Source organism: Microtus ochrogaster, linkage group LG1, assembly GCF_000317375.1.
Source record: "Microtus ochrogaster isolate Prairie Vole_2 linkage group LG1, MicOch1.0, whole genome shotgun sequence".
Lineage (NCBI taxonomy): Eukaryota > Metazoa > Chordata > Mammalia > Rodentia > Cricetidae > Microtus > Microtus ochrogaster.
In genome coordinates, this window is record NC_022027.1 from 24,467,436 (window position 1) to 24,481,475 (window position 14,040).

Below are 14,040 nucleotides of genomic sequence, written 5' to 3' on the forward strand. Positions count from 1 at the left end.
CACACACACACACACACACACACACACACACACACACACACACACTCCTTGATGGTGTGGTGAGTGGAGTCTTCTGTTTTCCTTGCACCTTTGAAGTCTTAGGACTTCTTGCAGGAAAGGTTCAGGTTAGAGAAAACACTAAAAGCAAGCCTATCCTGTTTCTTAGGATTTGGTTATAAAATGGTTGATTCAAGAAGTTAACTGCTTTCTGGCTAAGTCCAGCCTTCTACACCCAGAGGGGTTTGTACTGTAAGGGGAAAACTCAAACCCTCCACTCCCAAACTCTCTTTTTCGGTCGTATGTTGTGAGTTTACTTTTCCTCTCTTCTCTTCCCCATGCATCTGCTAATCTCCTCAGGAAACATCATCTTCATGAAATAATCATTCAAACAACAACAAAACCTCCAAACTATTTCCATGACTGGCTTCAAATTGCAGGCCATTTCTTACTTTTTTCCTATGCTATTTCTTGGCACTCCTCTCTATGCAGCTTCTCCTTTTCTGCCTACAGTAGCAGTCATACAGCTCTTTGGAAGAAGTATACTGTGTGTGGCCACATTCCAATTTCAATCCCATCCCACCCAACCTCAGTCCCCCACAGGGTCTTGTCTGCTGTAAATCCTGTTCTCAGTCAGTCAACATTAGTGGCTGCAAGGATCTGGCTCATCAAATCCAAGACACAAGAATATCCTTTGCTACCTTGGAACCTGAGATATATGACAAAAACAAAACAACCAAACCCCAAAAAAAAAAAATCAAACAAACCAAAAACCAACCAACCAACCACACAAAGATCTTCGGAAGTATGTAAAGTAGACACCAGTAAACAACATCTCCACTTCTCTTCTGTGGAGAATTCTAGAGGTGACGAGGGGCTGGAGAGCAGTTAAGATGCCCAGTGTGGAAGCAACAGTGCCCTGCAGGAAACTCTCACATGTCCATTGTCTCATGAGTAGATGGCGGGAGAGTAAATCAGTAAGGAAGGTGTTCGGAGGAAAAAGAAGGTACTAGCAGGCACTGGCTCAATCAGAAGTCAATTCTATCCAAACAGTAAAGCCCGGCTATGCATACTGGAAGTGGCACGGCACGGGAACAGAAGTCTGGGAACTGTGCCTCTGAAATGCTGTTCTCTAGGACTACAGTTTCCAGAATAGAAAAAGTAATTAGGAACAGAGTTGTTGTTGTAGTTTGGCTTTCCTTATTGTGCTATTTTAAAAATGGAAAGACAACAAAAAATGAGGATGAAGTCAGCAACAAAATATTATTATTATTATGAGAAATGCATATTGAAAGCATTATGCCATTACTTGGGTAAATTGTACAGGGGTGAATTATCTCAATGTTCAATGTTCTTACTATCTAAAAATGCCTTTGTCTTAATTAGGGTTTCTACTGCTGTGAAGAGACACCATGACCACAGCAATTCTTACAAAGGAAAACATTTAATCTTGGCGACTCCCTTACAGTTCAGAGGTTTAGTCCAGTATTGTCATGGTGGGGAGCAATACAGCATGCAGGTAGACAGGATACTGGAGAAGGGTCCGAGAGTTCTTCCATCTTGACTTACAGACAACGGGAAGTGGTCTGACAAGCTGAGCAGTATCTTGAGCATAGGAGACCTCAAAGCCTGCCCACACAGTAACACGCTTCCTTTAACAAGGCCACATCTCCTAACAGCGCCACTGCCTTGGGGGTGGGGTGGGGTGGGGCATTTTCCTTTAAACCACCACAGCCTTAGACCACAGACTCCTGTTCTTCCTTGATCCTGAGATATTCTTTTATATACAACAGGCATCTAAGTTCCAGCCTAACTGTCCCAGCTTCAAAACCACTTCTGAGCATCCATTCTATCCCATTCCTTTACTCTTTTCCTCCCATTATACTTTACTTTATAAAATGACTGACACTAACTCATCACGTAGAGGAGTAACTGACACATCAAGTCCCCCTGCTCTAACGAACATCTGTCACATGCTGCACTCTGTCTGTGCTCAGTTATCTGGGCAGACCACATCTGGCTCACAGCTATGATGTCACTTCTGTGTCATTAGCAAGACCACCTATGGGCAACACCAGTTCCGCTCTCTGCTTCCTAAGACAGAGCCTGGACTAAGTTTGACACTTGCTCTGCATGGGAGGAAAAGAAGCTGTGGTTATGAAAAGCAATGCCACATCTCTTCATGGCTCTCAGGAGAGTGTGTCCATTTTAAAGTGTGTGCTAAGGTCCTGAGTCCAAATCCTGTTTGGTGTGTTCACACCTCTTCTGCTTGAGCAGTACTAGATAGGCTTCTCTGAACAGGAAGGGCCTGGGAATGGCAACCTACCAGCTGTCTCCCTTACTGTCAAGGGCACAGGTCTGTGATCAAGGGCATGCTTGTCCTTAGCTCACTGATGAACTTCTGCTGGCTTTTAGGCTAGTGGGTCCCTCCAGGCTACTTGACTTAACACAGTAATCTCAGATAAAAACCCTGCCCCACTCAGGAGCCCTGGCCTTACAACCAATAAGTTATTATATTGCTGTCCAGTAATTAAGAGCTGATGGATGGATAAGGACTATTTTAACCAGGAAATTCCTCATCTGAAGTATGATTTATGATGTTGGAAATAGGCAATAGCACAGTTTAGGAAAATCTTATCAGGGTTGCAGTTCATGAATGTCTTTCTTAAGGGGTGACATCGAAGGGCCCAACAAAAGTTTTTACTGTTTTTCAGACGGACTTTACAAACCTCAATCAAGAGATCTGAAATTCTGTAAAACACATGCTCTTTCCTTAACTTCAATTTCCTTCAGTAGTTTTATAGGTCCCTGAGGCCAGGGAGAGCAGAAACAGATGGCGCTGGGGGTGGGGGTACTTTACAGTGTGTGTCTGCAAAGCGACAATAAATTTAAAAGTTTTCCTTTTTTTCTTTTCTTTTCATTTTTGCAACCTAGCTTCTGGTATTAATCCCGACGTGAAATGACCCTTGATAGAGTTTGATATAGCTACTTTTTCTTATTTTTTTTTTTTTTAGTCTGGTTTACTAATCATTTTGGCTAAAACATTTTCTTCTGGAAATTCCAAAAACTACCCAGTGCCGTCATCTAGACAAGTCTGAAAAGCAGGCTGGTCTATGTTTATATGACACAGCGCTATCCCTAGGGTCTGCCGTACCCCATAAACTGTTGTCCTGGTGTGAAAAAAACACAAGTCAAGTCTGAAGAAAAAACTCGCCCTCTTAAATCACAACCATATTTGTGAGTGGCGGGAAAAACAGTAACATATTTAGCTTGTTGCTGTTTCCTCTTTATTTTTAAAGATTTCCCTCCAATTGTCTAACTTCATAGAATCCACTTTCTTCTACTAATGTCATCATTTCTTTTAAAAATCATATTTTAGCAATTTTGGGCACAGAGTTAGTAGTTAATCATTATCATGTGACCATCATTCTGGGGAGGGATGCAGAAGACTGGGTTAGAGCCACAGTGTAGAACTACAAAGGAATGTTCTCACATGGGAACACCCTACCCGCCACTGAGAACCACCAATGAGGAGTCAGCGGAGGATGAGCAAGGCTCTGACGTGCGGGTGATCCTTCTGCAAGTCCACAGGAAAAGAAGCCGTGGGTTTGCGTGAAACAACCCTCCAAACAGTGACCGAGGCAGCTGAGGACAGCTGGTGATGGAAATGCTACGTGCAGCATTTGGCCACTTCACCAAGTACACAGAAATAAATACAAATGCTTTGATCTACGACACTGGTACCCATTGAAGATTAAGCATCTACTGTTGCTAAGGCTGGGAGAAAAGCCATCACGGCGCAGGGAGAAGAGGTCACAATGAAGAAAGGAGAAAGAACATATTTGACGGCATGGTGGTCATGCAGACAGGAAGAGGCTGGGTTCCAAGTGTAACTTAGACACTCACGACCTTGAGGAGGTGACTGGACCACTGTGACTGTGAGGTGTGCACTAGGCCCCACCTCAAACTGTAGCTGTGGCTCCTGGGTAAGTAAACACCAATAAGGGTTTCTAAGAGTGTCTCGGTCAGGCATACGGTGCCCCGATCAGCGGTAACCATGCATTCTCTTATTCTAACACATGACATTTCATAGTTTTTTTTTTTCCCAAAAAACAAGATGGACATTATTAGTAGCTGATTTTGTTATCAAAATAGGTCAAAGTCTAGGATATGAAGATAGAATTTCTAGAGTGTGTGTGTGTGTGTGTGTGTGTGATTTGCTTGTTTTTTTTCCAGTGTTGGGTTTACAAGCATAGGATTACATTATACCATTGGCGTTTGAAAGACCAACCAATCATCAACCAACCAATCAACCAACCAATCAACCAACCGACCAAACAACCCTTGGGTCCTGAAATGAACTCGTAATGCTCATGTGCGTTTGGCAAGTTCTTTATGGCTGAGCCATCTTCCTGTAGGATTTCTGTAGATGAGCTGAAGAAAGGTGGGTGCTGATACCAAGAGATGAGAACTCTGGGCATTTTTCAAGAGATGAAAACAGTTTCATACCTGGTTAAGCGAAGAAGCTGATCAGGGTTCCAGGTAAGCCATGAAGTAACAGGGTAAATGAACGCAGGAAGATGGCTACAAGATGAGAAGAAAGAGCTCCCATCTGGGAGCAGGACCCGCAATGGGCACCAAAGGCATGACATAGAATCCCTCAGCTCGTCAGAGGACACCAGCGGGATTTGAAATGAACGTTCTGAGGTTGCACTTTCTGAGTCACTAGCTAGTCACTGGCTACTTCTCAGCTCATGACAATATGACACAAGCCATGCCAGCCACAAACTGCACTGCCTGGACAACACTCTGGGCTCTCTTTCTTCCTGCTGTCAGTGAGCAAGGGTTTTCCCCTCCACATGCTGTGGGAAACAGCTGTGTCTTTAGGCGGGGATGCAAAGATGAACCAAAAGCACAAGGTGGAGATGACTCCAAAATCCAGAACCATATGTGAGCCTACTGACCTGAATTGGGAGCACGAACCTGTATCTGTACATTCCCTGATTTATATAACTCACACTCTGAGACCTGGGAGCTGTGTAAGAGTTGAGCCCTTTCAACTTGTTCTACTTGAGAGACCCTAGAAGCCATGGGGTGGGGTGGGAGATGCCTAGGAATAGAAGGCACCATGGAGGTGTGGGGTGGATGAGTCACTACTTCAGTGTTGCTAGTGACTGAATTGGTCACTATCACCTGAGCATGACGTTGGCCAAGTCCAGCATTCTGCTCCAGAGTTATCTGAGTTGAAATCGATCTCTCTGCGACTTCTACCCTACTGTTTTTTTTTCCCACTTGCAGAAGACACAGCAGAAGTTTAAATGAATGCTCAATTAGCATTTATCATGGCACCCTGGGGAAACCCTGCCCCATATAAGTGGATAAGACAATGGTGACAGCAACATTAGAACTCATGCTGTGGCACTGTAATGACCCTTGCCACATTGATGCCTGGGAAAAGTAGCCCTGTAGGACAATAGACAACAGGTTTCCTTCTCTATGAAAATCTACAAGACACCCACCAGAAGAAAGCATCCTTGCAAACTCAGGGAGTCCTAACCAAGCATCTAGTACCAGAGAAGTAGCATTGCTGAAAGCCTTCGGCCACTTCCCATGTGAGTTCAGATGTAACTGCTCAGTTAATTCATCTTGAAATTGAGCTACTAAAAACAAGTTTGTGATGGGAGCCAGGGAGTTAATGTCTAATGTGTTCTTGTTTTGTTAACAGCAAACACTAGAGTCAGTCTTGAAGCTCCCTCTCCCTGCCAACATTCCGAAACCTACCTGCAAGTCCCATCACTCGAAGCTCTCAGCATCTTCTCTGGACCGCTGCCCTCCTAGTCTGAGAGACGGCTATCTCTCACCTGGTACCCTGAAATAACCGTGCATAGGCTCCTGACACAACAGACAGAGCCCCGTGCAAAGCTCAAGTCAGGTTACCAGACCCTGAGGCTCCTCCAGTGGCTTAGCGTCTGACCGTGAGCAGAAGCCTCAGGGTTCCGTGGGAAACCTGAAACCTGGCACATGGTACCCTTGCCCGCTGCGCTTCTCTACCCATGGATATTCCGCTTATTTATCCATCGTCCTTCTCCTCCCACTAGAGAAGTCAGTTGCAGGAGGACACGATCTCTGTCGTTCCTGAATCCAGAACCTGAAACAGTGGCTAACGCAGAGGAATCCCTGGAGACATTTGTCAGACTGACTGACTATGCATGCAGCCACTGGAGAAGAACCTGAGGGCAAGTTCAAGTTCAACAGCACTGGCTGATTGGTGCTATGGCTCCTCACAGGTCTTGGCTACCTTTAGGAGTAGCTCCTCTATTCAGCCAATGTCCCCTTTAAGGCCATCGAGTGTCTCAGCTTCCAAAGCCTGCCCATATATATTAAGCTTTTCAGCAACTAAAACACACCCACTGTGGTGGTTTGAAGGAAAATGGGCCCCAAAGGGAGTGGCAATAATGAGAGGTGTAGCCTTGTTGGGGGAAGTGTGTCACTGTGGGGGTGGGCTTTGAGGGCTCATATATGCACAAACCATACCCAGTGAGACAGATGGCTTCCTGTCGCCCGCAAGATACAGAATTCTCAGCTACCTCTCCAGTACCATGTCTGCCTGCATGCTGCCATGTCCTGCCATGATGACGGACTAAACCTCTAAAACTGCAAGCCACCCAATTAAATGGTTTCCTACATAAGAGTTGTCAAGTTGTCTCTTGACAGCAATAGAAACTCTAAGACACCCACGTACAAAATTGTGTCTCGGGAGGAAGTGCTGTCGAGAAAGGGAAGGACAGGATGGCAGGGCAGGTAGAATCCCTGAGTCAGACACCAATGACCTTGCTATTGGGGTGACAGAAAGCTATAACTCAGTGTGTCAGGTGTTCTTGAACTATCCCTACATTCTGGGCATTGTCCTGGGTGCTGTTTCATGGTGCTTACTATACAGCACATGTCAGACCAGGCAGTGCTGACCGCTGCAACCTACAATAATATACTGCCCTATATATGCTGTAACAGCTTTGTTATCAAAGTTAGATGACTAAATAAACTGGAAGATGACCAATCAATTCTGCACAGATTTATAATGGATAGAAAGCCTTGGCACAAGAACGAAAACTTCATACATACATACACACACACACACACACACACACACACACACACACACGTTCTGTAGTCCCAGTTGAAATATAGAACTTTAGGCTTTGTAAAATTTCACACACAAGAGAAATCACTTCTTTCTGAAGTGATTTGAGGTTTACTAGAACCAGTGACTGTGCTTATCATGAACTGCTACAAAGAGGGGTTCCAATCACCCCACTGCTCAAGCAACAAACGGACACCACCTATGTTTGACAACATGAATGGCATTTCTGTCAAACCTTTGGTTGGAGATGAGGGTCACTTGAACACACACTCATGCACACACACTTCAAAAGATGTGACAGGCACTGAAGGGCGACAGAAGGGTAAAGACTCCATCTTTTCCGTTGGCTAAGCGAAGCTGACATGTTTTGGACAAGCTAGCAAAGACTACAGCTGAACTAATTCGGTCCTTCTATTTTCAGCGAAGCTCCAGCTATGTAAATACTTTAGTCAAAGTTGCGGTAGTCATGAAGCCGGAAGAAACAGGGCTCCCATTAGCAGGCAGGTCCCAGCGTCCACGAGGCGAACAGAATGCGATGGAGTACTGACATTCATTCCACTTTGAATTAAACACGGCACTGCCGTGCGTCTCAGGAGACAATATTAAGTTCTATGTTTGGGTAATACCAGGAATTCTACAGGCAGGGGTAGAATTCTATGTGGTTGGCTAGAAGCCAACCATACTTTACACTTGTCCTAGAAGTAGGTGGTCAACGACTCAGTTCTTGTCATCAGACCCACAAGCCATAGCTACTTAAATGATCGAGATCTCAAAGTCTCCTGGGGTACTCGTTTTGAAGATAAAATAAACACAAAGAAACAAGGTAAACGCAGTGGACGTAACATGCAGTGAAAGAGATTCAGTTAGACGTGACCTTGGGGGAAAAAAAGCAGGTTCAGGCGGACATCGTAAAGCAGGGACATGGCAGGGCTGGGACAGAGATAGGCGACATGCACTGTCACATGCATGGAACATGTTCCTCTGCAGGAAAAAAAGACTTGGGAAACCAAGGCAAAGAGGAGCTGCATTTGTAACTTTCTCTCTGTTCTCTTTAGAACACATTCTGCAAACTTGCCAGGCTTCACAGTGTGCATGTTTCAAAAGATGCCTTCCCATGTGACGGAGGGACAAGCGGGCTGGTCGATGCATCTGGTTTCCCTGGAATAGTATAGAATGCCTCTCTCTAATAAATTTAACCACATTTTTTTTAAAGTGCCTGCATTCTGTTAATTTATAAAAAGCAGGGTGCTGTCAGATCAGATTTCATGAAAATGATCTATAAACCAGACTGTCAAAAGTGAAGGGTCCTCAGGCAGACTAACGGGCAGAAACTCCGTGCAGACCGCTGGAGAGGGCTCCCGTGGAAACGGCGGAACAACAGCCCGCAACAGGGCTCACATTACCTTGATTTGCAAGTAACTGTGAGGTCACAGGAAATCCCGAAATGTTTTCCACATTTTCTTTCATACATTTTATGTCAAATTTCCTGCAATTGAAATCATAAACCCTCCTACTGCTGGACCCTCTTCTGAAGGAAAGGGGATAGTTTGACACTCCCCTATGAACACCTAATAACTCAATTCCTCCCAGTGTAACAAGAAACTGAAAGACAGAATTGAAAATGGAGTATGATAAGGTTGAGGTGTCACGTGCCTCAGTTCCTTCAAAATGAAGAGTCAAATTGTTGTCCTTAGACAACTCGAAAAGCGCATTTCATCTCGGAATGACTGACTTCTTCTTGGAATCAGAGACAACAGAGGGAATGACAGATTGTCCCAAAGAAGGAGCCACACCATTTCCCGAAGTCTCTTATCCTGAGCACAGTTGTGGATTTATGGTCTACTTTTTAAAATGGTATCTTCTATGTGGGTACTCGTGACAAGATTCAAATTCCCTACAACCATATTTTATTGTTCCAGTGTGTTTAGGAAAGGATAAGTCAGATTTAAGTTAAATGTTGAAGTTTAAAATACCGGTTGGAGATTTATCTCTCCCACCTGTGACATTTGAGGGTGGTCAAACGCAGTTGACTAGAGACCCTCAAGATGGAAAGTCATGCTGAGTGGGATGAGGGTTCGGTAACGGATACCCATTTCTAAGGTTCTGCTGGGTCATGAGTCATTAACATACATTACCTCTCCAGACATATCGGGGGCCATGGGAACGGAAGGCCACAGAGATGAGTAGATTCCAAAGAACACCACCCACAGTGCGATGCTGCCCCAGATGGCAATGTGGCTGAACTGTGAGCAAGGAAATCTGGGTCAGTCAAGCATGCAAACGTTATGAAGACAGTTGCAGATTCTCTTCTGATGTGTACTGAATTCAGAAAAACCCCATTGGCCTCTGCTCTGACATTTATCCTTTTTATCCATAGCTTCCACTTTCCTTTATCTTTGCTCTGCATGCTCTTCCTCAAAGACGTTAGACACACGAGAAAGAATTACACCAAAGTCAATAGGTGTCAAATCCAAATTTCTCGCTCCAATTTCCTTCCTCCTTGAGTATCCAACTATAATTTTGTTTTCTTTAGTAACTCTCCCTATCTGGAAGTGGAGAGGCCGCAAAACTAATGTGTTGAAAGCGGAACGTGTTTTATACAGAGTGTTCATTTGTCAAGTGTCTGAAGACGGGTATCTCATTGTTGTGGGATAGTCTTTTTGCACACTGTGAAGATGTGTCGTTGACAAGGCACCTTCTAATTGACTTAATAAAGAGCTGAATGGCCAATAACTAGGCAAGAGGGGATACGTGGGATTTCCAGGGAGAAAGAGGAAGAGGAGGAGGGATCTAGGCAGGATCCACCAGCAGACTTGGAGCAGGTAGAAAGTACTGTACTGAGAAGAGGTAATCGAGCCATATGGCAGAACGTAGATTAAAAAAGAATGGGTTAATTAAGCTATAAGACCTAGTTGGAAACAAGCCCAAGCTAAAGCCAAGCTCTCATAATTAATAAAAAGTCTCCATGTCATTATTTGGGGGCTGGCAATCCAAAGATAGTCTCATAAGAAAGCTTTCTACATCTCATTAATTTTTTTGTTCTAACAGGTTTCCTGTGGAACACCAGTCCTATGGCATCACTAGCCTGAAAGACTCCATCTTTGTGAGCTGGTAACAGTGTACAACACTGTTAAAGGCTCGAGAGGTCTCAATAATAAACACATTTAGCTCAGTGTTTTCAACGCAAAATCCCTACTTCCCTCTCTCTGTGCCCAGTGCTCCACAATCACTAACTGCAGACTTTGTAACAAAGAGACACATGCTTAGAGATATTCTTACCCACGTCCAATACGAGGTTTCCAGTCCAGCTTTCAAACACACAGTTATCACTACAAACTAAAAACAGAAAGGGAAAATGTTACTTTGTCTTATAATATTGTGTCATGGTATCCAAATCTGCCAAGCGCCAGAGAGGCCTTCCAAAGAACAAATAGGTCTGAGTGAAGCCAGCTCTATGCCTATCAAACTCGTGGTTCAGGTTAATGGCACTCGTTAGGCCATGGCAGCAGTTGCCATGTGCATGGTTCCTGCCGCCCCTCTTCTGCCTCTGCTCACATTCGCTGCTGCAGAGTCAGTCAAGGAGGCTAATGAGGGCCCCGCTGGTTGTATCCTGTACAGTCCATGAGCAGTGATGGCATGTGCTTCCCTTAACAGAATCTTTTTCACTTCCTGAATTTTAAAGATAAATTATAGAAGCAAACAACTAGATGTTTAGGAATCTAAGTCTTTATTCTGGAACTTTGTGTATGTATAATTTTGCAAATGTAGGATTATGAGAGTCAGCCACTTTTTTCTTCTTATTTTTTTTTTGAGACCAGGTTTCTCTCTAGCTTTGGCGCCTATCCTGGAACTAGCTCTTGTAGACCAGGCTGGCCTCGAACTCACAGAGATCCATCTGCCTCTGCCTCCCGAGCGCTAAGATTAGAGATACGTGCCACCACTGCCCTGCTGAGTCAGTCACTTCTTGAAACACACACCCTTTGGGGTGATTATATGGTGTCCTGTCTAGTGTTATGTCAGTTTGACACAGGCTGACGTCATCTGAGAGGAAGTCTCTTATTAATCTCTATGGCAGCTTTCTGGCCCCTGCTGCCCAGCATCAATTGTTCAAATGTCCTGGCAAAGCAAAGGTTTTGCTTCCGTGACACTAGTCCTCTTGCTAATCACAGCTCTTTCACTGACCAGAAACTTCAGACTTTAAATTTGAAATATTATACGAATGGCCCCGAGAATCTTTGAGGGGCTCTCAGATGTCTCTCTGAAACTTCATAAGTCTGTCTTTGCTGTCTTCTAAGCTCTCATAGACCAGCCCATTGCACTCTGAGCACTCAATGTCATTTACAGCCTGACACTCTACATTATTCCCCACACACAGCATGGTAAGGTTTGTGGGAGCAAGACCCCACTTCTGGTACCAATTTCTGTTTTAGTTTGTTTTCTGTTGCTCTTTCCTCCCCAGGTCACTGAAAAAAAGTGACCTGGGGAGGAAAGAGCTGATTTCGTCTTGCAGGTTATATCTATCATGAAGTGAAAGTCAGGGCAGGAACTCAAGTCAAGAACCAGTAGGCAGAGCCGGGTGGTGGTGGCGCACGCCTTTAATCCCAGAACTCGGGAGGCAGAGGCAGGCAGATCTCTGTGAGTTCAAGACCAGCCTGGTCTACAAGAGCTAGTTCCAGGACAGGCTCCAAATCCACAGAGAAACCCTGTCTCGAAAAACCAAAAATAAAATAAAAAAAAAAAAAAAGAGAGAACCTGTAGGCAGGAACTGAAGCAGAGGCCAAGGGACTTCTCTTAGGTTTACGCCCAAGCCCCCGTGTCCAGGGATGGCCCCACTTACATCAATTAGCAACCAAGAGACTGCCCTACCACAGCCCATGGGCCAGCCTGCTGGAGGTGATTAATTCCTAGATTGACATTTCCTCTTCCCAAGTGTGTCAAATTGACAACCAAGATTAATCATCCATCACCAGGATGGATTAACACCTTGAGCAAATAAACTTTATCTCTTAAGTTTTTTTTGTGCAGATGTTTGTCTGTAGTGATGAAAGACCAACTAGAGCATCTTCCTCACAAGGTGGTTTTGACTAAAACACTGAATACAGACTACTCAGACCAGTGCTCATATTATTATGATCTATTTATGATTTCATGTAAAAAACTGAAACATCATGAATCAAGGAAACTCTGGGCATTAGGATTAACTCATAGCACTGAGAATGTATTTCTTGCCTGGTACTGGCGACTGCCAATGCCCATAGGGCCCAACCCTTCTTTCAGCTTTTGGGGACAGTACATGTTTAGACATTTTTGGGCAGGGTTGAAAAGTTAAGGTATAGAGGGTACAGTTGGGCTTTCTCATCAGGATATCTGTTGGTAAATTATGATTAATATCTACAGATACTAAACCCATATTAGTAAATATTGGCATAAGCTACAATAAAATTTCCAGTAAGGGACAAAATGAAAGCAAAGTACTCTTCTAAGAACCCGAGACTTTATGGTATGTCCCCAAGAGACAGCCAAAATATAAATCGTGGCTTATTTTCAGCTATCTAGTTAAGCGTATACACAGTTCAGTTTTGGCATTCATGTTATAAGAGAACAATCCTCTCAACCATTGTTTTTCTTTTACTCCTTCAATGGGAAGACACCAGTGGAAAGAAATCCCAAGATTTTTCTCAAACCTGAAGCCCTCTGACTGAGTATGACTTCTGTTGCTGTGCTAGAACATCCCCCTTTTGAGCAATACAGAAACATTTGATTTGGCCTGGCTTACAATTCCAGGTTCCCGTTATTATTACAGGGAAATCAAGGCAGGACCATCACACATCATATCCACAGTTAAGAGGAGAGATACAACCAATGCGTGTCTCTGTGCACGCTTGCTTCATACTCAGCTAGAATTCTCTATCATGGCACAGTGTAGTGGAGGGATAGAACCAGTGCATGTCTCTGTGCACGGTTGCTTCATACTCAGCTAGAATTCTCTATTTTTATATAATGCAAAGCCCAAACCATGGACTGGTGCTACTCACATTCAATAGAGGGTCTTCTCAATTCAATTAACAATCCCCACAGATAGATGTGCCCATAGGACAAGTGGATCTAAAAGATTCCTCATTAAGACTCTCTTCTAGATTGTATGAAGTTGAGAGTTCAAACAAGTCAGTACAGCAAATGAACCTAATTTCTTATCATTCAGTTATTTCAACACTTGAGATTTGTGTATTTTAGTTTTCAGTGTTGGGGGCTGAAATGCGTTCTCCTCTGAGCTATACTCTCAGGCTCAAAATGACATTTGAGGACAATTATCAAAGAGTCAGCCACACCAATGGCTGGTTGACCCGCTTTCTCTACACAGAGGCTGAAGAGGATTGAGAGAGTGAGTGAGCAGGTGGGGAGTGAGGCGTATAAGGAATAGACAGAGTGCTGGTCGTGGTATATACATTTCAGGCTGGAATGACTGTGCTCCGGATTCAGCTGTCTGGCCATGCGCACTAGCAGTCCATAGACCTCTTGGGTTTTAGCAGAAGAATGGTCTGAGTGTTTCTGGCATCTTAGAGGCAGTGGGAAGAGCATGGTGGGTCTCTGGCAGCTGTGGGGAAACGTTACCTAAGCCTACGAGTCTCTCTATTAAAAATATTACGTGTTTGGATATTTCCTTGCATGTATATATGTGTACCACTTGTGTGCCTGGCGTCTGCCAAGGCCAGAAGAAAGTGTGAAAACCCTCTGGAATTAGAGTTACAGATGGCTGTAAGGCACACATGTGGGTGCTGGGAACTGAACCCAGGTCCTCAGAAGCAGCTAGTGCTCTTAATCATTGAGCCACTTATTCCGTCCCAAATCACCCTACTGTTAGTTAGCATGAGCCTTTAGAGAACTCGCTGGTTACACACCCA

General features: G+C 44.2%; 1 protein-coding gene across 5 annotated transcripts in view; it reads right to left on the reverse strand.

Moving 5' to 3' along the window:
* Window positions 1-14,040, reverse strand: part of Atp8a1 (ATPase phospholipid transporting 8A1) — a 209,933-nt gene that overhangs the window by 18,429 nt on the left and 177,464 nt on the right. For all 5 annotated transcript variants that reach the window (XM_005359297.2, XM_026785120.1, XM_026785118.1 and 2 more), the window contains 2 exons: window positions 10,418-10,474; window positions 9,274-9,381 (listed from right to left, as the gene is read on the reverse strand). In XM_005359297.2, coding sequence (XP_005359354.1) covers window positions 9,274-9,381; window positions 10,418-10,474 — 165 coding nt within the window. The remainder of the gene's footprint in view (window positions 1-9,273; window positions 9,382-10,417; window positions 10,475-14,040) is intronic.